Source organism: Stegastes partitus, unplaced genomic scaffold (assembly GCF_000690725.1).
Source record: "Stegastes partitus isolate 25-593 unplaced genomic scaffold, Stegastes_partitus-1.0.2 Scaffold1348, whole genome shotgun sequence".
Taxonomy (NCBI): Eukaryota; Metazoa; Chordata; class Actinopteri; family Pomacentridae; genus Stegastes; species Stegastes partitus.
In genome coordinates, this window is record NW_007579079.1 from 133256 (window position 1) to 160988 (window position 27733).

The following is a 27733-nucleotide window of genomic DNA, read 5'->3' on the forward strand; positions in this document are numbered from 1 at the left end:
GCAGGCAGAGAATGAATGTGTACGGCTAGCCGGCTGGTAGCTTCGGCAATGTTGTTGTCACTATCAGAATGATATCGCAGCGGGACAGAGGAGAACTTGCTCGGTTTTATACTGTCACAGACCCCAAAAAGCACCAGAAAGGCTACACTGTGTACAAAGTCACCGCGAGGGTAAGTAAACGGACGCTGGGCACTCTGACAGGCTAGGCTAATGCTAGGTGTTATTAGCTAGCATAGCTGTGCTAGCCGAGCTAATGTGATACAGAAACCAAACATTAAAACGCCACCGTGGCCTCTTAATGATGAGCTGACAGTGGGAGCAGCTTGCGGGGGCACAACAGATGTAGCCGACGAGCTTATTAAGACTTGTGTATGTTTTAAAATATGGGTTTTTACACCCCAGTGGGTTGTGTGGTTGCTAACTTTAATTAGCAACATCAAGGAGATTGACTGAATCCAACCCAATCGCTGCTTAATAGCTTAGCAGCTAGCAGGGTGAATGCTATTTATAGCTTTAGCATAAACAGACATTAAGGGGATATCAGCTGGTTCATGCTGTCATCGTATTTTGAGTGAATTTTCTCAGTGAAATGATCTGATGCTATGAAGGATCATTTATTACCAAGTCAGACCTGCTGTTTAACTGTGATGGAGCAATGTCAGGTCTAGCTTCATAATTATAATGTCAAAATCTGTCCCCAGGAGTAAAGACTCTTCCAAGTTGGGAAGAAAAGACCAAAAAAATTGTACCTACTACTTTGAGAAGCTTTAATTTGTCAGCACATGAACAGATTGTTATTATGGAGTCCTCTGATGGTGATTGCCTGTCAGCACTTCTGTCACCAGAAATGTCTCCGGCCAGTTTGAGAACTTCAGACGAGAACAGGCTGAGTTTCTTTGTCTCGGCCTGGCTGCCATCCTGCTGCCGGTGATGTCTCGCTCTAACACTCAAGACCGCCGTCATTTGCCTTATAAAGCACTCATTGTCACACTCGGAGCCGGAGCCCTGCTCATACGAGTGCCAGCCCCACAAGAATGTGTTTGCGGCAAACATATAGGCAACGCTCACATGGAGTTTCCTAATCCTTGAGTTCTCTTGTCCCTCTTTCACACAGATAATCTCCAGGAAGAGCCCAGAGGATGTCCAAGAGGTAAGACAGGCAGCCATTTTTTATTTATAAGTCTGTGAGTGTGCTGTGCTGTTTTTAATTATTATTTTTTATTTACCCGGTGAGAGAAGTCGGTGACTTTCTTGTACAACTTGTGATGTGGGTTTGGTGACATATTTGGGAAGGAATTTTCACCCCCAGGTCAAGATTCCAAGAACATTTCAACAGTTTGAATTTTTCAACAAATACAAAGTGAAATTGATAAAGATAACTCGTGGAAAAAGGTTGTGTGTGACTCTGCAGGCCTCACCTTTGTTTTTTACACGTGACATTTTACAAACCAAAGCTTAATTTTCCTTACCAGTTAATTAGAACGCACTGCATTGGGCCTACAGCAGGAATTACTCAAATCTATTCATTGTGGAGTGTTTATAGACTATCATACATCACTAATTAATACATGGATTGATTAGGGGTATCTGTTTTTCTCTGAACAGCTGTTTTGTCGTTACACAATTTACCGTGTGTCCGTGAACATGCAGTAAAATAAAAAACAAATGCATGCTCGCTCACATTTCCTACACACTGAGGAATGCAGTCAGGCATGGAACCAGCGCTAATGCAGCCGGCATGATGTCAATTACTGCATGTGTGTCTAAGAGACAGAGTGAGAGCAGTTTGTCGAGAAACACACATACCTCCATTACCGAGTAGCGTTCCCGTCTGGAAGTGGTGGTCAGTCTGGTTCTGCTCACATGAGCCAGCAGTTTGAGATTTTAGCAAACTGGACTTCTATCTTCAGCGTTACTGTGCTTTGGCTTATCCCTCTATGGAAGTAACTGCTTCATCCAGGTTTGTGCAGCGATGTTGTGGCTTGTGTTTGACGTTTTGTTGCACAAGATGGCGGTGACATGAGAGAACATGTGAGTTCCTTTGATTCATGTGTTGGCATCGACTCAGTCGCTTAAGTTAATTGTTCGAGTATTTAAATGTTTTTGTCTTTGACAGGATATTAAAAAATCAATTAAATGATAATGAGATTACATTTACACACAAGTATTAAATCAAGTTTGTTCTTCAGGTAGTGTTTGGTATTTTGAATTTTCTTAGATCTTTAAATGCAAAACTATTGATTCTCTAACTCCTCCCTTATGTCAGCTTCCTTCCTATCTCCAGCCATGTCATATCGCTCTCTCTCTCTTTCTGTAGATAACAGTATGGAAGAGATATAGTGATTTCCGGAAGCTACATCAGAATCTCTGGCAGCTGCACAAGAATGTATGTAGCCAGTCGGAGCTGTTTCCTCCCTTTGCTAAGGCCAAAGTCTTTGGTAAGAAACCAAACCTCTCCATTTCCGTTTGTCAGATATTTATACTGATGAGAACAAAAGCTTGTCTTTACTATAATGGCACTGTGACTGAGCTTACAGAGGCTTTCTCTCCATCTGATTTGTCCTTGCTCCTGTGCTACATTATCTTTGGGTTTACTTGTGTGTTAACAATCCTCTGTCCCCCCTGAAGGCGGCTCAGTGTTATTGTACAATAAGCAAGCTGGAGTTTTACTTGATTTGATCACTCGCTTAATGGAAATTTCCCGTTCGTGTGTGTGTGTGTGTGCGCAAATGTAGGTCGTTTTGATGACTCAGTGATTGAGGAAAGAAGACAGTGCTCTGAGGATCTCCTACAGTTCTCTGCTAATATCCCTGCTCTTTACAGTAGTCAGCACATCCAAGATTTCTTCAAGGTACCTTTGCACACTTTGGCAGAAACACAAGCAATAACCGTAATAATAATAATCCCAGTTAGACTGTTAACTGCGTTTTTTTTTGTCAGGGAGGAGAGGTCCACGACGGCTCGGAGCTCATCGGACCAGCCGAGCCGTTTTCTGACTTCTTGGCTGACAGTTTGTCAGACTGCAGCTCTGATGGTGGGTTACACACAATCTTGAAAATCAGTCTTTTTTCCAAATTTGTAGTGACTACAGATTCAGACTTGCTTATTATTGTGTGGCCGTGTTTTTCAGTTCAAAGAGACATCAGTGGGGCGGATGATCTGACGATCACATCTGAGTATGGAGGTAAACTCACACTCATGTACATTAGAGCTCACTTATATTGTAGTTCTTTGGCCATGTGAAGGATTTTTAGTACGTGTGCATGTATGCAGCTGTCTGTGTTGACCTGAGGATTCTTGTCCACCCCAGGCCCGTCCAGTGACAGCGACCTGACCTCCCTGGCGGTGGATACGGACTCTCTGGCCGAGTTGGATGATGGCATGGCCTCAGGTCGCACCTCCCCAAACCAGCCACAAGGGGGAGCCACCAACATTAGTAGTAGCTGCAGCCCACGCTTGCCCTCCCTGCATGAACGCCGCACTCCATCTCCTGCCCCGGTCCCTGCCTCCTCAGCCCCTAACCCAGAGGTCAGCTGGCCAGGCCGAACGCCGCTCTTCTCCGGCGGTCTGAAGAAAGTCGGCGGCGGCGGCGGCGGCGGCGGCAACCCGAAGGACGTGAAGTCAGACTACCTAGACAAAGCCAGTGAGCTCATCTGTGTCGCCGTACAGAAGGAGAAAGAACAGGACTACCAGGCAGCGTTTTCATACTACCGCAGTGGGGTTGACTTGCTGCTGCAAGGAGTGCAAGGTCAGTTTGGCAGAGAGCTTCATAAGTTTTCTAATAGGACAGTAAGGGCCCTTTGAGTACTGAGAACATACATTAAAGGCTTGTTTTATTATTTTTTTTATTATTATTGAATCCACGGTATGTTAAAGCTTTACTCTAGCAGCTCAAAGTTAAACAAAAGGACAAACACTGATTTAAATGTAGGGGCAGGATTGTCAAAAGCATGCAGTGAACTACCTCAATTCATTATTCATTGTTTCAAGCCATTAGTCGACCACTTGTTGCACATTTATGATAGTAATTATCTAAACATATATTTTGTGGGAAAATGATTTGGTTTCCAGAGCTGAGAGAGAATGTGATAAGTAGGCTAACATTGTCAACACAGTGCCACATGACGCAGAAATACAGCAGTAACGAGCCTTTAAAGTATGAATATTACAAGCACGTGCATGAAGCGAGCTGCAGCAACACCAGTGAAACCAGTGGGCTGTTGGTTCTGCATGTGTCAGAAAGCCCAGCAAGGAACTGCACATTTTCTTAATAAGCCTGATCGTGTAGCGCACCTCAGGTCGACAAAACGCAGCATCTCGTTCTATGTCACCACGTCGTGTCGCCTTCTTGGTGATGTTTCTCTCTGACACGATCCCACACTTCGGATTTCCTGCCAGACTTGCGTAACTAATCTACTATCGAATAACTGCAGGGACCAGCAGTGTTAATGTCTAACCATGACTGAGTGTTTTCACAGCTTATGTGCATATTATACATTCTATGACAACAGCAAGGTCCTTTCATCGTAGACTTAAGCTTAAAGAACATGTTTAAAAGTAATGTCTGAAGTCATGGATGACAGAGCTACAGATGGTACGACGCAACTGATTTCACAGTTGGCTAGAAAATCCATTAAAATGTTCCATGGCCCACAGGTAGGTCGCAACATCCCGTAATTAAAGGAAAGACAAAACCATGTTGGGCTGCAAGGTGGAGCAGTGGTTAGCACCGTTGCCTCGCAGCAAGAAGGTCGTCGGTTCGTGTGCCAGTGAGGACACCGTGGAGCCTCCATGTTCTCCCCGTGCAGCGTGGGTTCTCTCCGGGTTCTCCGGCTTCCTCCCACAGTCCAGAAACATGCTGAGGTTAATTGGCGATTCTAAATTGTCCGTAGGTGTGAATGTGAGTGTGCTTGGTTGTCTGTCTCTAAGTGTAGCCCTGTGATAGACTGGTTACCTGTCCAGGTGAACCTGCCTTCACCCTGAGTCAGCTGGGATAGACTCCAGCCCCCATGACCCTAGTGAGGATTAAGGTGTAGAAATAATGGATGGATGGACAAAACCATATTGCTGTGCAGGTGCATGAATTTATAGCAAGTGGTAAAACTTTCCACCAGAGCAATAAGAGTGGTCTTGTCTTCATAAAGGCTATACATTTGGAAGCAGCCACCCTGCTGAAGTGTCTGGCTCTGACTACCGCCTTTTCGCCTCCACTGTAGAAAGGCTGAACCAAAAATCCATCACCTTTGTGCTCAATGGGTTGTCGCTGTAATAGCAAGCTGTTTTGTCAATAAATATTATGCTAGTACAGACTCTAAAAAGCTCCACTCTATAGAAGTTAAATTATTGATCTCACTCGTGATTTTTCAGGGGAGCCCAGCGCCACGCGACGAGAGGCGGTGAAGAAGAAGACTGCTGAGTATCTGATGCGCGCAGAACAGATATCCAGTCAGCATCTGAAAAGCAACATGGGTCAAGGGTCAACGCAGACGGTGGTGAGTAGGAGGGAAATGTCTTCATGTGCATGCATCAGCTTCAGGATGCCCTGAAAAAACGCCTGACTTATAATGACCATAGTGAAGAGGACTACGGTTCATCTGTTCATATATTTGATTTTGACATTGACTTGTTGTTTTTATATATTACATGGACCGAGTGTTGCAAGAACTTGCATACCTTTAACACACTGAAAGGCCTTTTTATTTTTCAAGGCCTTTGGGGCTCAGTGCTGCGCTTCCACGAGCAGAGGAGGGCAGCAGAGTCCGTCTGAGGAGCTGAGAGCTTACAGGGTGTTAGGAGTCATTGATAAGGTAAGTTCACGGCTTACGAGTCCTGCAACCACATTTTGCGAATATGTTTTGATGTTGTTTCATCCTTAAACCAAATCACCAGTGTTTTTTACGACCAGGTGACTCTGTAAGGTGAATAAATGGGCCTGTTTTAACTTGTCTCACATGATTTAATGTCAGAATTCCCTCAAAATAATTACAGTCAGGTCGAGGAAGCGCTCGTTTACTGAATCATAACCCTGTCCCAGGATGTGGATGATATCCATCTTCAGATTTCTCCTCCTTGTGTCCTTCTTCGACCATCTTTTTTTTCTTTTTTTTTTTTTCTGAGGCAATAAAAACGTAATAGATTTACTGGATGTATGGTGAGGGCTGAGTGTGTGTATGTTTAGCGTCAGTTATGACTACCACAAGGTCAGTTTGGGTTGCTGGTCCTCTCAACCAGCTGCCTGCGAAGCAACTTCACCACTCAGGCATGAAATGACTTGGCAAGCAGCTCAGAGAGCGACACACAGCATTGAATCAATGATGCTCATCCTATACTCACACACACACACACGCACACACACAAAACCCTAAGGAAAATGTTGACACAATACCAACATGTGTTACCCCATAGAGGTGAATGCAAAACACACAGTATGTCAGAAACCATTCAAGCCCAAAAAAAAGGGAAAAAAACAAACATAAGCAGAAGCAAAGTTGTCCAGCAATGGGCTGGCGTCGCTCTCCTCTTTCTCCTCCTTCCTCCTTTCACTTTAAATGGGGACGGAGGGGACAGATGGAGAGAGCTCCTCACCCTACTGCCCCCCCCCCACCCCTCTCCACTGCCCCTCCTCTCCACCTCCCCCCTTCCCTGATGTTTGTTTCTTAATTATATTAGCGCCCTGGCTAGCACCGCCACTCTGTTTACTCACAGCTCCATTCATATCCATTTAGCCTGCACCTGTTTGGTCCCAGTCAGGGTCACATGGAGAGAACGCACCCCCCCAAAACATACGCACTAGCGCACAAACACACCAACACACACCGGGTCACGCACATATGCTCAAGTTTCCCCCCGAGACGGCGGGAGAGCAGAAGAGCAATGGAGATGTCAGAGAGAGGAAAAGCAGGGCTGAAGAAGGGAAGGGAATGAAGACATTAGGAAGGAAAGGAGAAAGTACAGGAAAGTGAAATGGTAGGAGCTTCTTTTTGTTGTTGTTCTTGGTTTAGAGATGGTGCTCTTAACCCTCTCTGTCATCACACATTGCGTAGCTCTGTGGTGAGATATGTTTCTAATTTGTGCATCTTTCATATGAACAGAAATGTGACCGACCATCAGTTTGGCTTCCTTGTCTGTCCTTATTGGGCTTTTATGGATTAGAGCTGCAAACATTTTTCAATTAGGGAACAACTCGTCACTTAATTGCAAGCAAAAGGAAAAAAAAGGTCAAAGTTCTCTCATTCCAGCCTCTAAAGTTTTTAAAATTTCTACTTTCTTTACTCCTCTATGCCAGTAAATATCTATCCTTGGGTTGAGGTCAAAAAGGATGCCATCTTCAGCTTTGGGAAACACAGATTGATATCTTTCACAAACTAAACAACGAATAAGTTGATCAATAACTGATTAATCAAAAATGAATAGTTGAAATAATCAGTAGTTGTGATCCTTTTATATTAATGACTATATAGGTAATTTGTCTGATGTTTTTCTGTTTCTAAATCTATGAAAACTCCAGTTGTAGTGAAAATTGATCATCGTAAATTGTTTTAACTCCATTCGGCTTTTCCTCTACGGAGATCTATAGATCCCTTTAGCCTGCGTTACATTCTACGACTGGAACTTAGTTTGGTCGACGCAGCAGGATCCGACATGGTGGAGCCAATTTTTCGAGTATAATTTAGGGACCTACATTCATCTTGCTGTGACCCTCATGCGTGCCCTGACCCAACCGTTGAAAAACATTGCTCTGGAGGACGTAACCACTACATCATCTTAGACCGCGTATGTCCGTTCATACCCGGCAATTAATGGCACTCTTCCATCACAGGTTCTTCTGGTCATGGACAAGAGAACACAGGAGACGTTCATCCTGAAAGTAAGTGTAATGTGTGTGTGTGTGGTGTGAGAGTGTGTGTGTTTCGCCCTGCATCCTCGTCGTCCTGACTGTAAGTGTGAAGTGTGCCAGAAGCCCCTGTGTGTGACCGGTGTAATTGATTCTAATGGGCCTGTCCCTGTCAGCTCCTCTGCTCTCAGGTGTGAGACGTGTGCCAGATGCCAACGCACAGCGCAGCCACAAATGACTACACACACACACACACGTGTGCGCGCACGCCGACACGCACTCGCAACGCACCCAATGTGAACTTTGCGTGTAGCGCTGATAGATTTGTGTGGCTCTTTTGTGTGCTGTATGTAGCTTGATGAATCCAGTGACTTTGGGTTGCCACGGGGCATAGCTGGCACTTCGTTAATGGAAGGTTTCTCCTTTGCCACACTACTTTACTCTTTTTTTTTCTACACCTTACTCTTTACTAAATGCTCATCTTCCTCCTCCTCCTCCTATCACATGTGGGTTCATTTTCCCTTTCTCCTCTTCTCCTTAAATGCATGTTAACGACTTCCGTGCTTACTTCATCTTTAATTACTCACCTCCTTCTTTCTTTGCTCTTCTTATTGCAGGGCCTGAGGAAGAGCAGCGACTGTGGGCGGGCCAAGAGGACCATCATGCCTCACACTGTGCCCCACATGGTGCAGCTGAGGAAGTTCATCGTCTCCGAGGACGCCGTCTTCCTTCTGCTGCAGTACGCTGAAGGTAAGAGACACATTTCCCACTCGTCTGTTTTGCCTCTTTTGTCTTCTTTACCTCCACCTGTCTTCTCCCCTCCTTCACCTGATCCCTTTTTCTCTCGTCTCCCACCCATCCCCGTGCCCTTGTTCCAGACAGATGTTTGATAGAGATGGGTGTGTGTCACAGGTCATTATTCTGAATACCAGGTGGCGCCATGCTTCATTAGCTATGCCAACACCTGGGCCTCCTTACATCCCACTCACTCTAGGATGTGTGTGTGTAGACTGTGTGTGTGTGGGTGAGTGCGTACAATGAAATGCAGCCATATTTTTTAATGCCCTGTAACCTATTCAATCTGGTGTACTCCATAACCACCCTGTGCTAATATTAGTGGACAGTATTGAATATCATATGGGGCTGTTCAACATGATCTAATAAAGCTAATCAAATGCCAGTTCAATCAAAAACACTTTCGCTGCCGTTATGTCCCAGTTCTGTGATTTCGGGAATTTCAGGGTTCCTCCTTGTGCTTGTGTAGCGCGCGCTTCTTTTAACGTGGGAGCGACTGATGGGTTGAATAAGGATAGACAAGCAGACGGAGGGAAGCAGTGACCTGAGTGACATTGGACAAAACAACATGTGGATGGTTTTACTTTCTAAGCCATCGAGCTGCCCCGCTATCATTATCATCACTGTGAACTCCCTATTCATTCTCATCACACACAACAGATGCTGGCTTCCAATTGCTCACACTGCAGCTCTGTGTGCTTCTCTATGTCTGCGTGCATGTGTGTGTAGCCAAGTTGGGGTTTTTTTTATGTAATGTTTTCATATCAGAAAAGTGAGATGCATGTCTGCTAAAGAGTGTTTGCTGTGCAAAGTGGGAAACTACACAGATACCCACAGACTTTTATGTGGCTACAAAGGTTCCAACTTGTCTTTGTGGCAATACATTGTGGTACTTTAATTAATTACAAATTAACTGTGTAATAAGTACCGTAATGTCCGGACTATAAGCAGCTACTTCTTTCACACGCTTTGAACACTGCGGCTTAAACAATGACGCGGCTAATTCATGGATTTTTACGAATTTGCCTCGAGACCAAAGTGACATCGAGAGCGACTGAGGAAGTGACGAAGTAATTCTGAGGCTGTTCGACTCCGACACTGAAGACTTTTGTGGTTTTAATGGTCAGGAGGAAGATGAAGATAGCGATCAGTGACTTTTCCTGGTAGGCTGCTGTAGCTTTTATTTTCTTAACCAGCCGTGTTACAGGCACTGTTCGGAAAAAAAGCATTTGTGTATTTGTGTATGTTACCGGTACGTATTTAATTAAAAGTTAAAAAAATCTGCAGCTTATAGACAGGTGCAGCCTGTATATGTACAAAACTGGTTTTCTTTTTAAAGTTAGCAGGTGCGACTTATATTCAGGTGCCTCAATAGTCCAGAATTTACGGTACTACTAAAGTACAATAACAACCTGGTCATATGTAAAGATCCATAAAAGTACCATAACCTGATTTTTCCCAAAATAAGTTAAAGTGTCTGGTTTGATATCATTGAAATGACATCAGTGCCTTTTTGTTGTGCCTTTTGTGTGCAACGATGTGAATTTCTCCACTGTGAGATAAATAAAGGCATATCTTATCTTATCTTATCTTATCTTATCTTGTTCACGAAGAACTCCTGAATCTATAAATCTGAAAATATGTTTTACTTCAAAAGTTTCATCGTTGGTTACAAGATACCTCCTACTTACCTTAAGCTCCTTTTTAATGTTCTAGTGTAATTTTCATATTGTGCTAGAAATGACCAGTAGGACTGAGTTGTGATAAAATAAATGTTGCTTGCAGTTACATGATGTCAAACTGACCGACAGTTTAGTAAACCCAGGGTGAGTGGCGTTCAAGCACAAGTGAAGTTCATTTAAACCGTACTGGAAAAAATGATTCAGTGGAAAAGTATTGGAGTCTCCATGTTCTCCCCGTGCAGCGTGGGTTCTCTCCGGGTTCTCCGGCTTCCTCCCACAAGGTCCAAAAACATGTTGAGGTTAATTGGTGATTCTAAATTGTCCGTAGGTGTGAATGTGAGTGTGCTTGGTTGTCTGTCTCTAAGTGTAGCCCTGTGATAGACTGGTTACCTGTCCAGGTGAACCTGCCTTCACCCTGAGTCAGCTGGGATAGACTCCAGCCCCCCACGACCCTAAAGAGGATTAAGCAGTGTGTAGATAATGGATGGATGGATGGAAAAGTATTGTAATGACCTAGTAATGACACACTTTCTGCCCTCCTCTTCCTCACCATAACCTTTCATGCACCCTCATTCTGTCTTTGGCTTTGAAGATGGTAGAAATCCATTTTTGTGTTGTTTTGTGTTTGTCGTAAACTCGGAGGTGTCGAGTAAAAGCTGCCAAGATGCAGAGACATTTACTTCTGCCAGTCCCCTTTGAATAAATCACCTCCCAGCTTTGCAATCCAGTCAGAATCTTATTCAGTTCCTAAGTAGAAACTAAGGAACTAATTGTTGGTGAGCTAAAAATTTGCATAATCCTGCCCCAGCGTTGCCTAGAGCTTGCGAGGTGAGCCATTCCGGAGGAGCAGCTGCCTCACAGGCTGCCAGCTTTTTTTTCACTTTCTTCAGTTACTTCTGCTAACTTTTAAACGTCTTAGCAGTTAGCGAAGTGTAGTGTTCTGCTGTTGGCTGCAACAGTGAACAGAGTCTCAAGGAAACCCCACCGACACCACAACAACAGGAAAATCCTTATGTACAGCAAATGTGGCTAACGTTTAGCTTTGATGTTATGCCCACCAGTCAGAGCACCATGAAAACTAAAGCTGAGGGACATTCATAGATGATGGAAATCCATAAACACTGTTTGTGGGTTGTTGCGTGTACATGTGACCTTTTGAGTTCCTGATCTCAGCCGGTGTCGGCCATTTACATCTGTTTGCTTGTCTTTCGCTCTCTGTGCGAACACGTATACTACATTCTAATACAGCCGAATTTCCAATTAAGCTGTTCTGATTTACATATGTTTCTGTTTCTGTTGTCAGACAACGGAACGAGTATGAAATAGTGACTGAAGCGCAGCCTATTGAGGCGATACGTTAACCTCACAGCCACTTCCAAGCTGCTGCTCTGCACGCTTTAAATACTGATTTAATACCCACAACGTTGTTTGATAAACTCAGCGTACACACGAGTTAATTTTTGCCAATGTTTCCGTGTCAAATGATCGCTCCGAGAGGAAGTTAAAAGCAGCAGAGAGTCTTGGTGTTCCACACATTCATGTCTGTTTCGGCTGCCATGTGTTTAACAGTTTGGCTTCGTGCTGTCAGATCGAGAGAGTTGCTCTTCTGAAGACGATGTGTACGGCAGCAGCTCAACTGTATTTAAAGTTACTGACACAGCCCTGTTCAGTGTCCAACACAAGGGCTTCTACACTACAGGAAATAAAATGTCTTTGCAGTAGTTTGAGCTAAAAAAAAAGATATTCTGCAGGCATGTGAGACTTCTGTTAATTTGCTGAAAGAGGGACACAATATATGACCTTTCAACACTTTGTTTTCTTTTATCTTTAGGAGGGAAACTGTGGTCTCACGTTGGAAAGTACCTGCGTAACTCCAGCCCAGACGAGAGCTTCGACATTCCTTTCATCCAGAAGAGCCACACGACGGCCGTGCACTCTCCACAACATTTAATCCCACACCTAGACGTAGGTTCGGCCAGTTGCGATTCAGGACCTGCTGCTGATTCGGAATCTGCATCGGAGTTGCCAAAGGAAGAACACAATCCCACCGTGTCTCCTCTTAAAAAGGCTCTGCCTCCCAGGCTTGTCGAACAAACCGGGGCCCAGTCGGATTCTGGAGCCACCTCTGAGGAAGAGTGCACCAACAGTTACTTGACGCTTTGCAACGAGTACGAACAAGATAAAGTCGAACCGGATGCACTGGAGGAGGAGGACGAGAGGAGTGAACAGGAGATGCTCTCACTGGAGGTTCCCAACGCCACGACCACCACGTCCTCACGCAGCCGCTCCCTCCTGAGCAACGACAGCCTCTCGTCCCCCATCAGTTCTCAGGAGCTTGGCTTCTTCAGTGAGTTGTCTGACAAAAGTGGCTACGCTCACGACAATGATCGTGGCGAAGGACAGGATCACAGTGAAGTCTTCAGCCCTTTACGTTCCCCTGCTGTGCCTATGTCTTTGGATCAGTCCAAGCACACACCCATGGAGTTTTTTCGAATTGACAGCAAAGACAGTGCCAGCGAGGTGACCTGCCTCGACTTAGGAGAGCGGCGCTCTTCTAACACGCAGGTTCCCCTTTTTTCTACGTCCGACCTGGGCTCCGATGTTACTGAGGATCTTCCAGAGCTGGCTCAGGAGGTCAAAGGCCCCGGCTTGGAGCTTTGGGGGTTGGACTGTAGTGATAAAGGCTCCAACGAGTCAGTGCCAGTCATCTCATTTAAAGAAGCAGTAGTGGAGGATGAAGGTCACCCCCCAGACCTTTTGGTCAACCTTCCTGTGATGAGTGGGACTGTAGACTCTTTACAGGAGGAATTAGAGACTTCAGGAGTGTGTCTGGGCCTCGAGGTCACGGCCTCTCCTCAAAAGTTTATACAGCCTGATGTTTTACAGCTTCACAGCCAGCCTGAGGGAGAGGAGGAGGAGCAGCCGCAGGAGCAGGAGCAGGAGCAGGAGCTTTCCTCTTTATGTATAGCCTCTGCAACTTGCGACACCAGTGCTGCATCTACGTCTCCTTTCAATTCACTGTGGGACGACTACAACCTGGCGTTTGGACAAGAGGCCTCTGACAAAATGTTTGATCACCCCGAATGCCAAAATAATGACCTCCCTCTTGATGCGGGCATCCCAGATAGTGAATCCCATAGTGAGAAACTAGAGCCCAAAACAAGCGAAAACACAGACTTGGTTCCAAACCTCAGCGGCAACAGCACAGGCTCCATCCCAGCCATAAATGGGGCTGAGGCCAGTGCAGTGGTTCAGAGTTTATTAGGTCTTGATGGTGAATCATCAAGAGTTATTAGTGATACAGGTGGCAGTGAATTTGATAAAGAAGTGTCGCGGCTGTTTGCAGAGCTGGACGAGCTGTCGCTGGCTGCATCCCAAGCTCGTATCCCGGAAGAGTTTGTGCGATGCTGGGCGGTGGAGATGGTGACAGCCCTGGATTCTCTGCACCAAGAAGGCATCATCTGCCGGGACCTAAACCCTAATAACATCCTGCTCGACCACAAAGGTAAGACATCCATTATTCCATTTTGTTTGTTGTTTTCTGTAAAAATTAGTTGTTAGCTTCTTCAGCTTGATTGAAGAAGCTCTCGTGTATTGTGCGAGGGGTTTTTGTTCTGTTGTTACATAAAAAGATGGTGGTAGATAAAAGCGCATCTCAATAAAATAAAACTGCCACTGAAAGGCTGCTGCTAAACAATAATGTTCACATGAATAAGTGCGTACCGGCTATTGAGCTGGAGCAGCACTAGTTATACAGTTTAGTGACAGATTAGTGAAAAAACAATTGGCTTATTGCAAGATATATACTTAAAAGTTGATTCTTGGAGTACTAAAATGGATTTAGAGAAGTCACCCAATGTATTATTCCTGTTACTTCATGATGGATGTAGCAGCACATCCAGATTCCTTTTGAAGCAAAGATGGACAATAATAGTCAGGACTAAGGCTCTTATATGTACATATATTACAATAATAGAAACAAATCCAAAAACCAGGGAAGTACCAGAAGTAAATGCTGTGAGATCACTCGTCCAGGTCATGGTAACGCTAAGCATCAAAAGCAACTGGACTTCTGCTTTTAGTTCTTTAGGAACCAAAAAGCTTTTAGGGTCGACTTTGAAGAAACATCAGAAAAAATACCAGTTCAGCTCCACTGAATCTGGAAGCTACAGCAAGCATAAAAAAACCCTCACATCACTCTAAAGCTGCTGTTGTTTTTTGTTCTGTTGTGGATTTTCATGTTTCTAACTTCTGTCGTGTGAAGTTAAGACGTAGTCCACACGAGGGACTGCCCCATCAGTCGACCGTGATCTAATCTGTTTACCAGAACGGAGGCTGTTCCTGAAGGCAAAGTGTTGTTTTACCATGAGGTCACAGATTCTCCCTCAACTTCTTCTTTTGTCGTCCTACAATCATCTCTCTCCACCTCGTTATCAACAAGCGTCTAATTAGCTGAGTGGCTGTTTTCGTCTCCCCGGTGGTAATTATTGTTCTAAAGGGCCCATCAACGGCCTAGTGTGGTGCATCAGTCTGGCTAGCCCAGGCTAATGGCCACAGCTACCTAATGACACCATTAGTTCTAATGATAGCGTTAACGGGTAGCTGCTAAACAGGAGTAATCGCCGGGGCTGTGTGCTTGAAAAGCTCACGGAGGGATGTAGAGAGGCAGAAAGGAACGGAGGAAGGAAGTGCTCGAAAGGTGAGTAAATAGTTTGAAAAGTTGAGTGCAGGAGTGACACCTGACTGTTGGGCTTTGACAGGAGGAAGAGCATCGCGTTGAACATCTTGAGCCCGACGCTTTTTCTTTTCTCCTCAGGCCACGTTCAGCTCACCTACTTCTGCAGCTGGTGTGACGTGGAGGAGTCCTGTGACAAGGAGGCCATCGCCAATATGTACTGTGCGCCAGGTGAGACATAAATAAACCCGCAATTAACTTTATTTCGCTCATCTACTCGTTCTCTATCGACTTTATTAACCCTGTGAACCCCCAGCATTTTTTTTCTCCTGCTCATCTTCTCTGTAAAGGGGCTGCACCTCTATGGAGCAGCACAACCGCAGACTAGAGTACAGTTAGAATCCCATGAAACATAATAAAAGAAACAATGAAGGTTATGTTTTTTTGGATTACTCTTTTTTTTTTTTTTTTTAAGTTGAACAAAAAAACTGGATGTGGCCACAGGTGTGAAAAAATGGCCGCTCCACATGCAGCACATTTTACTGCTTTCATTTTTAGTTTATTTCCACACTTGCCTCCTATTTGCTTTGCCTGCAGTTCAGCCCAGAAGCACCTGAATTGTTCTCACGTAATTGTTGGTTGCAGCTTCGTGTTTGTGCCGACCGTCGCATAGTTTTAAGTTTTTAGCCTATTATAGTGAGTAGAAAAGATGTTTTTTGTTTTGTTTTGTTTTGTTTTTTGATCAAATTTCCTGATTTTAAGCTTCGATTTTGATCATTTTTTCCTGTAGTGTGTCACAAAGGAACAGTTCAGAGGAGTATTCAAGTATTTAAAGATAACACACCTTTAAAACGAGCCGGCAGGTTTTCATCACAAGCCTCGTTTTGTGTGACTTTGCTCATCAGTTAGTGTGTTTCAGGTTAATTCTACACTTCGCACTCACTTACGACTGCACTCTAAAAATGCACAGACATCTAAATACACAGCTGCTGCTCTATTCTGTTATTAAATTAAAATGTAGAATGAGGGGATTTTGACAAAATGTGAGTATTTCCAACCAGAGAGTTCGCCACACCGAAGAAGTTCTGTTGAAAGATTACACACCTTTAAAACAAGCCGGCAGGTTTTGGCGTTCGGTCATTACAAGCCTCGTTTTGTGTGACTTTGCTCGTCAGTTGGTGGTTTATAATAACGTAATAAACTTTATTTGTACTTTAAGAATAGAATTCACAAAGTGCTTTAACATAATAAGGAAACACAAGACGCAGTGAGACGAGGCGACGCAGGAAAACAACAAAAAGTGCAGGCGAACACTCAAAAAAATATAAAAATACACAATAAAAATGACAAAGAACAGGCTGGGTCACTACCGGAAGGTGTGTTATGATTAAAAACTAGTAAAACTGATTAAAAAGACGACATCACAGAGGGGAATTAAGATAAAAGCCGAAGATAAAAGTAGATTAAGAAAGAGAGCCGGACAGCAGGAAGCACCGCTATAAAAGGGAAAAGAAACGGGTGAGAAGCTAAAAGAGAAATAAAAAGAGAACGTCACTCAAAAGCGAGTCCATAAAAGTGGCAGTGATTTAAAAAGCATGTGGGGTTAATTGACATTTGGGTCTCTCACATGGCCGCGAAACACTCACTACTCACAAAATCTAATTAAAAGCTGCCGTCCCGTTCTGTTTGCGTCGTACACCTTCTGCAGCTCAGCAACGTTATCTTCCATTTTACTCTCAGATGTGTGGAGGACAAACGAGAAACGCCTCTTTCCCTCCACCGGTGGACGTGTGTTGCGGTTTTCCTCTCGTCCTGTAGAGTGTGCTGTCGCGCAACAGTCCGCCAGCAGCGCCGTCACCCCGCGCGTTGCCCCCAGCTGGCTTGTGGCAGCTCTGGCATGCTGTTTAAAAGCTGCCTAAAACAAACTGCTGCTAGACTACAGCACCGAGTCCCTACTTAGCGCTTCACTCTGTGTGTGTGTGAGTGTGTACGCATACGTTTGACATCTACGGGTGGCTGAGTTATTCAATATGTTTAAGCATACTGTGCTCCTCGCTCGGGCTGTTGGGTTATGTGTTGTGTTTAATTTCACATTTCTTAAATATGCAGGGCTGCTGGGATGCACTCACAGACGTACACAGTGACCCCATTCGCTCACCCACACACTTTAAAGCTACTCTTTCACGTTCGTCCTCTCTCTCGAGGTCGATTTAAATCCTCCTTGTGTCTGCAACGTCTCGCTTTTGTATTAAACCTGAGAGCGACAAATGCTCTGTTTAATATCCCAAAGTGTTCGTTTTTACTCTCCTTGCAGAAGCTTGTTTAAAAGCATGTGTTGCAGCGGGCAGCAGTGGATGAAGTAAAGACACAGGAGTGAGTCTGAGCACCAGGAGCTCTGTGTGTGATGCAGCTTTAAGCACAGATGTGTCTCCCACTTGGTTGTTCAGTAATTAATCTAATTGTATTTGTCATTTTAAGATGCATGGACTTCTTTACCTCATCCTAAGCGAGGGGTTGATGGGTATCCTGGAATATGCTGAACATACTGGTCCAATAAAAATGTATTTATTAATACAAAAAGTAGGATTTTAACCAAATTCAGTCAAAGATCAGCTTAATTATTAAATTATTAGATTTATTTTATATTCTATCTGCTAATATATTGTGTCTAACCAGCTGTAAACACATGCAATGGATTTAATTTAGACTCAACAATGATTAGTTGAATTTTAAAATCATTGATTGTACACCTATAAAAATTACCAGCATTGTAGTGAAACGACGACCAGCGTCTGTGGTGATAAAAGCAGCGGGAGGAGAGCAGCTTTATGTAAACGTTGCACCTCATCTACAGAAGCTCCTGTCAGAGACCTGCTGTTTGAATCACACTCATGTTGGATTTACACAAATAATGGATTAAAAATGTTGTGTTTTTTTTGGCCAGTAAAAAAAAAAAAAGTTGAATTTTGTGGATAAACGCAGCTCGTCGGTGAACTGAGCCGGACTCGAGCGAACCTCAGGCCGGGTGTGAAAGGTCTTGTTTGTTAAACGACAGTTGATCCCATGTGGCTCGCTGGATGTAATGCGTGTTCGCCGCCAGCAGGGGGTGTGTTACGCTGCTGAGTGAGGAGGACGCTGGTGTGACCGTCCCACTCAAACACTGGCAACTTTCTCTCTTTATCTCGTGTCTCATTCTGTCCATCTTTACGTTAGATTCGGACAGAAACGCCGATCACAAAGTCACAGTGTCACCTGCTTTGCTTGCTTGTGCTTTTTTTTTTTTCTATACTTGCAGACTCCGACATGCATCATGCGTCTGTCTTTAGATGTATGTACATGTGAACACACACACACACACACACACACACACACACACACACACACACATTAACGCAGAGGTTAGTGTGTGTCTCTCCTGCCCTTGTTATGTATTGCTGTTTATCCAGACAGGGTCAGCTCTAGCGATGGCTTCATTCCTGATGACAGATTTATGACTGTTTGCCAGAAAGCTAGCAGGGGGCCTGCTGTGACTGTAAGTGTGCGTGTGTCTCTCTGTGTGTGTGTGTGTGTGTGTGTGTGTGTGTGTGCGTGCACGTCAGAAGGAGGGAAACATGTTTTTAAAACGCACGTTCACGCCCAAAAAACACGGGAGTGTGCTCGGAAAATACAGCGGCGACGTATTAATCTGTTTATTCTGCACTTCTGCTTATTTATTTTCTCACCATTTTGTCATTGCTGATAAACATCAGATGGTTAATGTTTTGTTCACTGATAAGAAAAAGAAAAAAAAAAAGCTGCTGAGTGACTGTAACCTAATTTAAGCAGAAATAGGAATTGTTTATTGTTCTGTGGAGAAGGAAGCGAGGCCAAAACTGATTGACTTGAATGTCTAAGAAAAGGGAAATTCAGACTTCTTCCTCCCCGAGGGAACAAGGCAGTTACTGAGGACGCTCGCTGTTTGTTGTTTTATATTTCATTTTACCTGCGCAGCTACATGCATGATGCGATGGAAGATAAAAGTTTTGTTCCTCTTTTGACACCGAGCTGTTATGTCATGGCTTTAAAGGGCTTTTCAAGGAACAAGTAGTATCCTGAAAGTACTTCTGCTTTGCTTCTCAAATATATTTACGCTCTCCTTACAGGAAAATTAGCTTTGTGTTAGCTTATATGATTTATTGTTTGTGACTGCTCAGCTCACCTGACACACACTCTTGTGTCTTGGAACACAGATTTATTTAATAGTATCACCAGGAATGAGTGTTCTCCCGCACAGAACAAACCAATAACTGCATGTTTCCTCCCAGTTCAACAAAGATAGACTTGAATTATTTTATTAGACCCGAAGAAGAAAGAAGCGTCACCGTGAACCCAAAAGCATCGGCTTTATAATGATTCAGCAAACAGTCACCTCAAGAATATATTTGTTGTGATCAGATATCCAAAAAAAAAATGACTGGCTTTGTCTTCTCACACTTTCCCTTGACTTTCATGTCCTAAAAGATGTAAAGGAGGGAATTAGGAAAAGAAAACTATTGTGTTAAAAGACTGCATGTACACAAGGATGATGTGCAGACGTTGTTGGCATGTTGTCCCTAAGATGAGACGATCGTTTTAAACTGATCTCCGTCTTACACGCAAGGCTACACGTTAAAGACGTAACGACACGGTTCTCACGTGTTTATTCACGCAAATTCCAATTAGCACGACTGTATGAAAATACATGTAAATTATATGCAAAACAGGCAAATCTGCTCCCGTACGTATAAATCTTAAGTTTCAGTCACCTGTCAAAAAATACTTGACGTCCCTTTTTTCTTGAGACAGGCCTCGGTTTTGTTGTTAATGTGTTTATTCTGATCTGAGTAGAAATCACAAGGAATATTATCTCCTTTATTTTCTGAAAGCACAGTCCAGTGTGTCCAACACTGAAGGAGAACAGAGGAAACACTGAAGCACATTTCTATACAGTTTAGAGACTTCAGACAGCTCTTATCATGGCTGCCACTTAAATACATCAGGCTCATTAAACAAAGCAAAAAAAAAAAACTATTCAACTGCACTTCTCAGATCTTCTTCCTGTGTGACATTAAATTCTAACAAAACTTAAAGAAATCGTTTTATGATTCTGCACTTACATTTTTCTTATTTTTATTTAACTCTTTGTGTCCTGCTTGTATCGTCCTCCTGCGCTGATGTGTGTCTCCTTCATATTTTTGTCGAAAGGTGTCCGACAGGTTAGTCTCGCCTTGCCTTGGAACGTTGCGCGCCGAGCCTTCCTTACTTCCTGCCTGCGCACACTTCACTTCCTCTTTTAGCGATGACCGTCGGTTAAGTTTTTAGGGAAGTCGGTCTGAGAGGAGAAGAGAGAAAGTTCCTTATGGGCCTCAGGAGGGAGGAGACGGAGTGTGATTAAGATACAAAGCAGGAGGGAACTGCATTGTTGAGGGGAAAGGGAAGAAGAAGAGGCCACAAGGTGAACACGCCGTATTGTTGTATCTGAACTCCCTCATTTTGTTTTCTTAGAATTCTCCTGTGTGTGTGTTTTTTTAATGCACGGTTCATGAAAGTAAGTGCCAGGTGAGCGTAGGTGTGCTCAGATTGGAAGATTTACACATCGTATAGCGCGCTGCTGCAGCACTGAGCTTTGAGTGACCCATGGCCTGTGGATGCAGTTTGTTCTCCCTTCCCATCCTCTTTTTCTCTATCTCCCTTTCTCCCTGCCTCGCTCTGACAGAGCGGTAAGTGTAGCCTGCTCCACTGTACTCTCCCTGCAGCTCCTTAGACATTAATCCATTGTGATGACATCGACCTTGCTCTGAGACGTGTGCGTGTGTGTGTGTCCAGTATCTTCCCTCCAGCTCATAACTACACAGGTATCACTGGTCCGTTCAATGACGATCTTCTCTCCTTGGCTGTCAAAACAGTAGTCCTGGGGAGCCCTGAAGACTGGTTGCTCAGTTGGCTGTGTGTGGTCGTGAATGTGTGTGTGTGCATGTGTGTGTGTGTGTGTGTGTAGGAAACATGCAAGTCGTAAAATAGCCCTCTCTAACCTTGGCTGTAAGAGAGCTGCACAAGGCCCTGGAGTTCCCGGCAGCCTCCAGGAGATGAGGGGTCTTTGTCTAATATGCTCCCCCAGCTGAGGAGCCTGGTCCCTGGGCACACACAGCCGTGACCCTGCGTCCCAGCCCCATGGGTGACCAGGCCCCCTCCCTCCGGAGAGCAGAGGAGAGGAAGAGGGGAGCTGAGCGGCACAAGAGGCCATCTGGTACCCAGTGGAGCTACGATGCACGCTTGACTTTAGCAAACGAGCATCACTTTCTGTTCCCGTGTCTGATTCAAACTGTGGCGTCCCAGTGACCTCCTGGTCCAGGTGACTGTCGCTCTGGGTTTGTGGATTGCAGATTCTTGCAGAGCGTGGCCATGAGGTGGATTTCAGATGGACAGTTAGATAAAGACGTGAACAATCTTTCTGTGAAATGTTCACCTTGAGATGGTTTTTACATTTTCCTGTGTGTGTGTGCTGCAAGAAAAAAAATCCTGACAAGAAAAAAAACCTGCATGACTGCCTGTCATCTGCATCACGATTTAGATATCTGGATTATCTTATTTATAAACAGAAAAACATACCTTTAACATTTTATAGACCAAACAAATAATTGTTTTATTGAAGAAAATTCTTTAACTGATAATAAAAAATCATCATTAGTTGCAGCCATAAGCGGAGCTAAAAATACCAGCGGCAGTGAAGAAACCGGAACAAAAAAATGTTTTACTATTTGTTCTCAAGTGCTCCTGCTTTACATTTCTTGGTGTGTGTGTGTGTGTGTGTGTGTGTGTGTGTGTGTGTGTGTTGCACCAGCGTGTGTTTGTGTTTGAGGTCAGGTCATGCAGATGGTGTGAAGTTGCAGCACAGACGGTTTCCTCAATTTAACTGCTTTTTATTATGCAAATCACCCTTTTATGAGACACACACTTTTGTGTGCGTGTGCGACTGTGTCCGTGTTTTTGTGCTCGTTTGGAGCTGATTGCATCAATTCAGCGAAATATTAAGTAATCCGACATGTCGGCGTTTAATGTCGAGGGTGTAAAAAGCGACGTCTTGTAATCTTAAGACGAATAAATGATTTTTTCATGATTATTTTCTTAATTTACATTTATCACTGGTTAATTATTCTCGCCCGCGTTCCTCCCCGGCACATTAGCAATTTCCCGGCTTGTTAATTTATTGATCATTTCTGTCTCTTCCTCTCTTTTTTTTTTTTTCCCGTTGCTCTTGTTTCAGAGGTGGGAGGTATCAGCGAGGAGACGGCATCGTGCGATTGGTGGAGTTTGGGCGCCATCCTGTTTGAGCTCCTGACGGGCATGGTGAGTCAAAAAGCGCAAAAAGATGTTTTTTTATCTTTGTTGCTAAGGTGTTGTGGGATGTCTGTAGGTGTCTTGGCTTTCAACTCTCTCACACTCTTTATGGTGGTGCCAGGTTGTGTGTGATTTTGCGCGCGTGTCTGTGTGTGTTTGAGTAGGTGGAGTTTGTTGTTTCGGTGTGTGCGAATGTGTGCGAGGTGCGTCTTGGCTGCGCTCTCTTACTCTGGTTCTCGGGGAGTGCCAGGGGTGTCGGTGTGACTTTCTCCCCCAGCCTGAGCTCCATCTGCTGGGCCATGGGGTCAGCTCTCCCCGGGCCTCTTTGCTGGCTCCTACAGCAGCGCCGGGCTCGGAGCACACCGACCTCCGATCGGCGTGGAAGGTGAAGACCGGGGCAGCTCTCAAGGTGCTGCAGCTTGGCGGGTCCGGGATCGGAGGGACCATCTTTCAAGACAGGCCTGGGAGGAAGGGGAGCGTCTCGGAGCCAAGACAACAAATACATATTCAGCTGCTGTACATGTACACAAATACATGCTCGTTGTGACTTGGTGCTCTCTTGAAGGACAAACCGGTGCAGGTGCAGCGTGTTCCTTCAGTTTTTTGTTGTCTTTTAAATTTGAATAAATTTTACCTGATTGCCGGTGGGCAAATGTTCCTGTCAGCCACCAGTGCTTCTCTTCAGTGGCCCAGACATGAGTCGGGGTCGGTGTTGTTATGTTCAACAATACACACTCACTTACCTGGATAGGGCAACAAAAAAACACCCTCCGTCACACAGATGCCTCCTTTGATGATTATGTCTTGGTACGGTCCTGGCAAGGATACACACACACAGGCACACATAGTGTCTCTTGATCCTTGCAGGATAAGATCTTGCCTGGAGCAGTCTTGGCTGCGGCTAGGAACGCAGCCAGAACTCCTGCAGCATGTATCAGGAGGGAGACAGAGGCAACCGACCTAACTGATGGAAAAAACACACCGCGTCCCCCCAATACAAACAAACAGTTTATGGCTTTAACTTGCAGCGCACACTCTGCTTTCCAGTTTGTCAGTGCAGACGCGCTGAAAGATGTGCTGCTGATAACAGTCATTATTGTCAATTATTTCAACAATAGGACCACGTTGTGTGGTTAGCAAAGCCTTCGCAGGTCTTGTGCTCGTTCTCTCTCTCTAATGGGATTAGTTTTACTTTGTTTTCCTGCGAGCGCAACGCCGGCTGCTTAACTGAACCGACAGTTTGACCTGCTCAGGTTTTACTTTGAAAACAAATTAAAAAAAAAAAAAAAAGAAACAGGCCTACAGAAAGCTTCCTCTGTTTAAATGAAGAACAAGCAAACCAAAAACAATAATGTTTTCCGTGTCATTCTCTCTGTGACTCACACAACAGATCCAAGAAAGAGCAACAGCGGTGAAATCATCGCCGTGTTGTGCTTGCTGTGATCAGTGTTGTTTCAGGTGCTCTGGCTCTCTGGCCTCCTCCTATTTGTCCACTCCTGGTACCCTAACATGCACTTATTCTCAGCGGGTGTCCGTAAATTCTGTGTTTTACATCGATGCTTATCTTGCCTCTCTTCTTTCCACTCCTCCTTTCCTCGCACAGTCTCTGCTGCGCTGCCATCCAGCAGGAATCGGTCGCCACACAGCTCTCAACATCCCCGAGTCGGTTTCAGAGGAGGCCAGATCTCTGCTGGAGCAGGTGAGAGTCCAGAGAGCCGCTGTAGTCACTTCACATACAGACTCGTATGTTGACCAAGAGGCCCGCTCCGGTACATTTAGGAATTTAGGAAAAAGATGCACAAGACTTTACAGCGCTGACATGGTAGCAGGAAGACTTTTAAATAATATGGTGTGAAAATAAAACCTCACTGTAGCTCCTTTAACTCATCAGGAGTTTATGTGTAGCACATGTACAGACAGATATAAACATGTCTTTAGCGGTGCTGGTACCGTGTTATTGTTCAAGCTCATTGCAAATCTTCAGGGCTGGTAATCTGTAGATGCCTGTTAATGTGGATAAGCTTGATTTGTCTTTGCTTATGTAGCACAAAACCAACGTGAATCCTTTGTGATCGTCCTCTAAAGGCTCCTGGACAATGTGCTTTAATGTGAATTTGTGATTTGTGAGCCCTCAGTAGTGACGTCAGAGCTTACAAACTACACTGAGACGGCAGAAATCGACTCCTTCAGCAGCAGCTAGTAGTTCTAGCTCCCATTGGACACGAGTTCTGTGAACGTCCAGAGTCGCAGCGAAAAACTTGTTGCAGATGTATTTTTCTGAGTGTTAGTTTTTAATACGGTTCCACATATTAACTTCCATTCACCTCCCGTTGGATTGTGGTGTTTTGGAGTCGGATGCCTCAAATTAAATCTGTCTAAATTAGCCGCAGTGCACTTGGGAGCAGCCAGAGCGTCCTCGTTTGTGTTTTATTCTGTTCGTGCACTGTGAATTAATAGGACATTAATACAATACCACAGCTACACTGGTCTGCTCTCAAATGCAATACAATAAACGTTTATTTGCATTTAAATTATAAGCTGAGACGCACATTAAAAACCGTTACACTGAGCCAACAAGCGTTCACAGTAGCTCAGAATATGTCACTATAGGTATAAAAGGTGTGATTGTGTTTTCATCGACTGTTGCTCATTCTATTCATGAAGTGATTCGATGAGTCCATGCCTGCAGTGAAGCCAAATGTTAGTGCATTTAAGCAGAAAAACTCAAAAGTCTACGTGAAAAAATAGCCCAGAGGAAACAATATTATCTGAATGTATTAGCAGCTCTGATGGATTCATCCCGAGCTCGAGCACTTTGTTCCTCATTATCTCACCGTATAGACTGTGAGCCTGCGCAGCTGTTTGCTTGTCGAAAGGCATTTAGGTTAAGAAGGCTTCAGATGATCACAGTGACATTTCGGAAGACATCCATAAATTGAGCGCAGACCCCGTCTCAATGAAGTCCTGCTGCTGCCTGATGGTACAGCTGTTTAATAAAGTCAAAGAAAAGAAGGCGCTCTTCCACATTTGCGGTGCATCACAGTGGCTGAAAGCACATTTAAAGAGCTGTACACGAGTTGGTGATGCTGTGAAAGTGAAGGAGACGGAGCTGAGCTCTGCCAGGGGGCAGTTTGGATATCAGGAGGCAGAGCTGAGCTCGGTGGACTCCAGCCCAGTTAACCCCCGACTGTCCTCATCAGTCGAACTGTACAGTTAGTGTGTGTTTGAACTGCTTTGGCTTTAAAAGGACATTTTATGCAAGAACTATGTGAAATCTGAATTTTTTGACATCATGCATCATTTTGCAGCCTCAGTGTTGTTCACGTAGTTTAAAGATTTTAGGCTCATGTCTTTTTTTCTTTGTTGTTTCACTTTGTCTGTTCAATAACTACGTTTGTTTCCTTCTGTGCTCTCTGTCCTCCTGTGCAGTTGCTCCAGTACAACCCAATGGAGAGACTGGGGGCAGGAGTGGGGGGCGTGGACGATATCAAATCCCACCCTTTCTTTGCCAGAGTGGACTGGCCCAAATAGACGCTGTGCGTTGTGGAACTGTGGAAACCAGAACTGCATGCTGGGAAACCGGCTGTCCTGAACAAACTCCCGTCTGACTGGACACACAAACAGATACACAGTAAATCCAGATTATGCATTTCTGCACAGATCTCCCATTTTACATGCAAACCCCACGAACCCGTCAGGTTTATGGTTTTGTTTTGTTTTTATTAATAGAGTTTACCAAGCAGCAGTATTCCCTTCTTTGTACAGTTCTCATTTCTTTATCTCATTAACTGTGCAACGTTTTTGGTGCAGGGAACACTTGACACGTGTGTGGTGCAATAATTTATACGATAGGTGTGTGTTCTGAGTGATGACCCACTACAGCTGTGTTGCTTTCACACTCCTCATGCATTAGCTAGACGCCAAAATGTACTGACCGGGAGTGAGAGGTGACATTTCTGTTCTCACTGCGTTGCTTTGGTTCTGTCAGACTGACACAGACTCAAGTCCTAAAGACCCGTGTGCAATACACTCAGTTTGTTTTCCACACTCGGATCATTCCTCATGGAGCCCACTGAGATTAGCTGGCATGAGGCAAGTTGAGTTTTTAATTTGATGCTCTGACCAAGAAACTGACGTAATTTCTTACGACATCAAACCTTTTGTGTCGATCCCTTTTGTTGCCAATGAGCCTACGATCAATAACACGGACGGACTCTATGCAAGGTGAAGATATTTAGAGGTGTGTGTGTTGTTCAGTGAAGAATTTAGTCATCCTAAGTTATTTAATAGATTATAGCTAGAAAGGGGGCCAGTTGAAGACACACAGCCGCAGCTATGTGTGGTGTTTTTCATTTAAGAAAAAAAAGACGAGGCGCGCCATTTGAAACCAGCCCTTTTTCAGAGTCCAATAGTTTCTATGAATATCAGAGGGAACTCTCTGTATTGTACAACACTGCATTTTGTGCATGTAGGACTATGAGTCGTGTAATATATTTAATACTATGAAAAATCTATCAGACAATAAATGTGTATCATGTACATAAACCTTTTCAAAGATGCTGCGCTGAGCGAAAGGTTCAACCAGGTGTCGTCCGACTCGTCGATCACGTCCTGCCACGTCAGTCAAATCCTTTTTACTCCACTGTTTGTGTTTCGAGCAACACATCAACTGATCGTAATACTAATTTTATAATCGCTACAATAACTGGTTTACATTTTTATCGGTACATTTCATGCCATATATCACTTTGAGGCTTTTGAGCGTCGCCGGAGCATATTTAACACGTCTGTGTAACCTCCACTCAGATAATCACTCCTCTGTAGATGCTGCACTCTGTTTCTTCTCCGCATCACGGTAACATACATGTTCACTAAAAGATACTGTAAATGACCAGCTTCATGTTCCACCTATTAACCCCTTTTATCAGGCATAAACATTACTGTGACAGCAGATTGTTTTTCTGATTTCTATTAATGCTCACTCGTGTGTCATGTCAGTGCACTCTGGAAAACAATAAACATGCCTGGATGAGTACATGAACCGTAGTGACGCTTCTTGTGTAGACGCACAGGAACTGGGAGTGTGTTTGTTTGTTTGTTTGTTTGTTTGTTTGGCTGCAACCCGTCTTATCCGCTGGACCGATGATACTCCTAGAAAATGTCACTGCGACCACAATATAAGACAGCAAACATACACGCACAGTGTAGTAAATATCCAGCGGTCATTGATGTACATGGGCCTTTTGGGGGAGCACTTCCTGTTTTTCTGCCCGCTTCTCCTCAGTCGTGCAACTTTGTGGTGAAATTTAGAGTTTTCCATCCAGCAGCGGGGTGCACAGAGATACACTGAGGACTTTAATGAGCGGTTTTCAAGCACAGCGACGCAGAAAG

The 27733-nt window shown here is 44.3% G+C and overlaps 1 protein-coding gene across 1 annotated transcript; it reads left to right on the forward strand.

The window, feature by feature from the left end:
* Positions 1 to 27383, forward strand: rps6kc1 (ribosomal protein S6 kinase polypeptide 1). The gene is made up of 16 exons (XM_008298763.1): positions 1 to 170; positions 1115 to 1150; positions 2318 to 2438; positions 2736 to 2851; positions 2941 to 3034; positions 3131 to 3184; positions 3311 to 3748; positions 5368 to 5492; positions 5709 to 5807; positions 7820 to 7867; positions 8452 to 8584; positions 12143 to 13816; positions 15128 to 15217; positions 22269 to 22351; positions 23946 to 24041; positions 25772 to 27383. The coding sequence occupies exons 1-16, from the start codon at positions 69 to 71 to the stop codon at positions 25871 to 25873; spliced, it is 3411 nt and encodes a 1136-aa protein (XP_008296985.1). The 5' UTR covers positions 1 to 68; the 3' UTR covers positions 25874 to 27383.
* Positions 27384 to 27733: the final 350 nt, after the last annotated feature.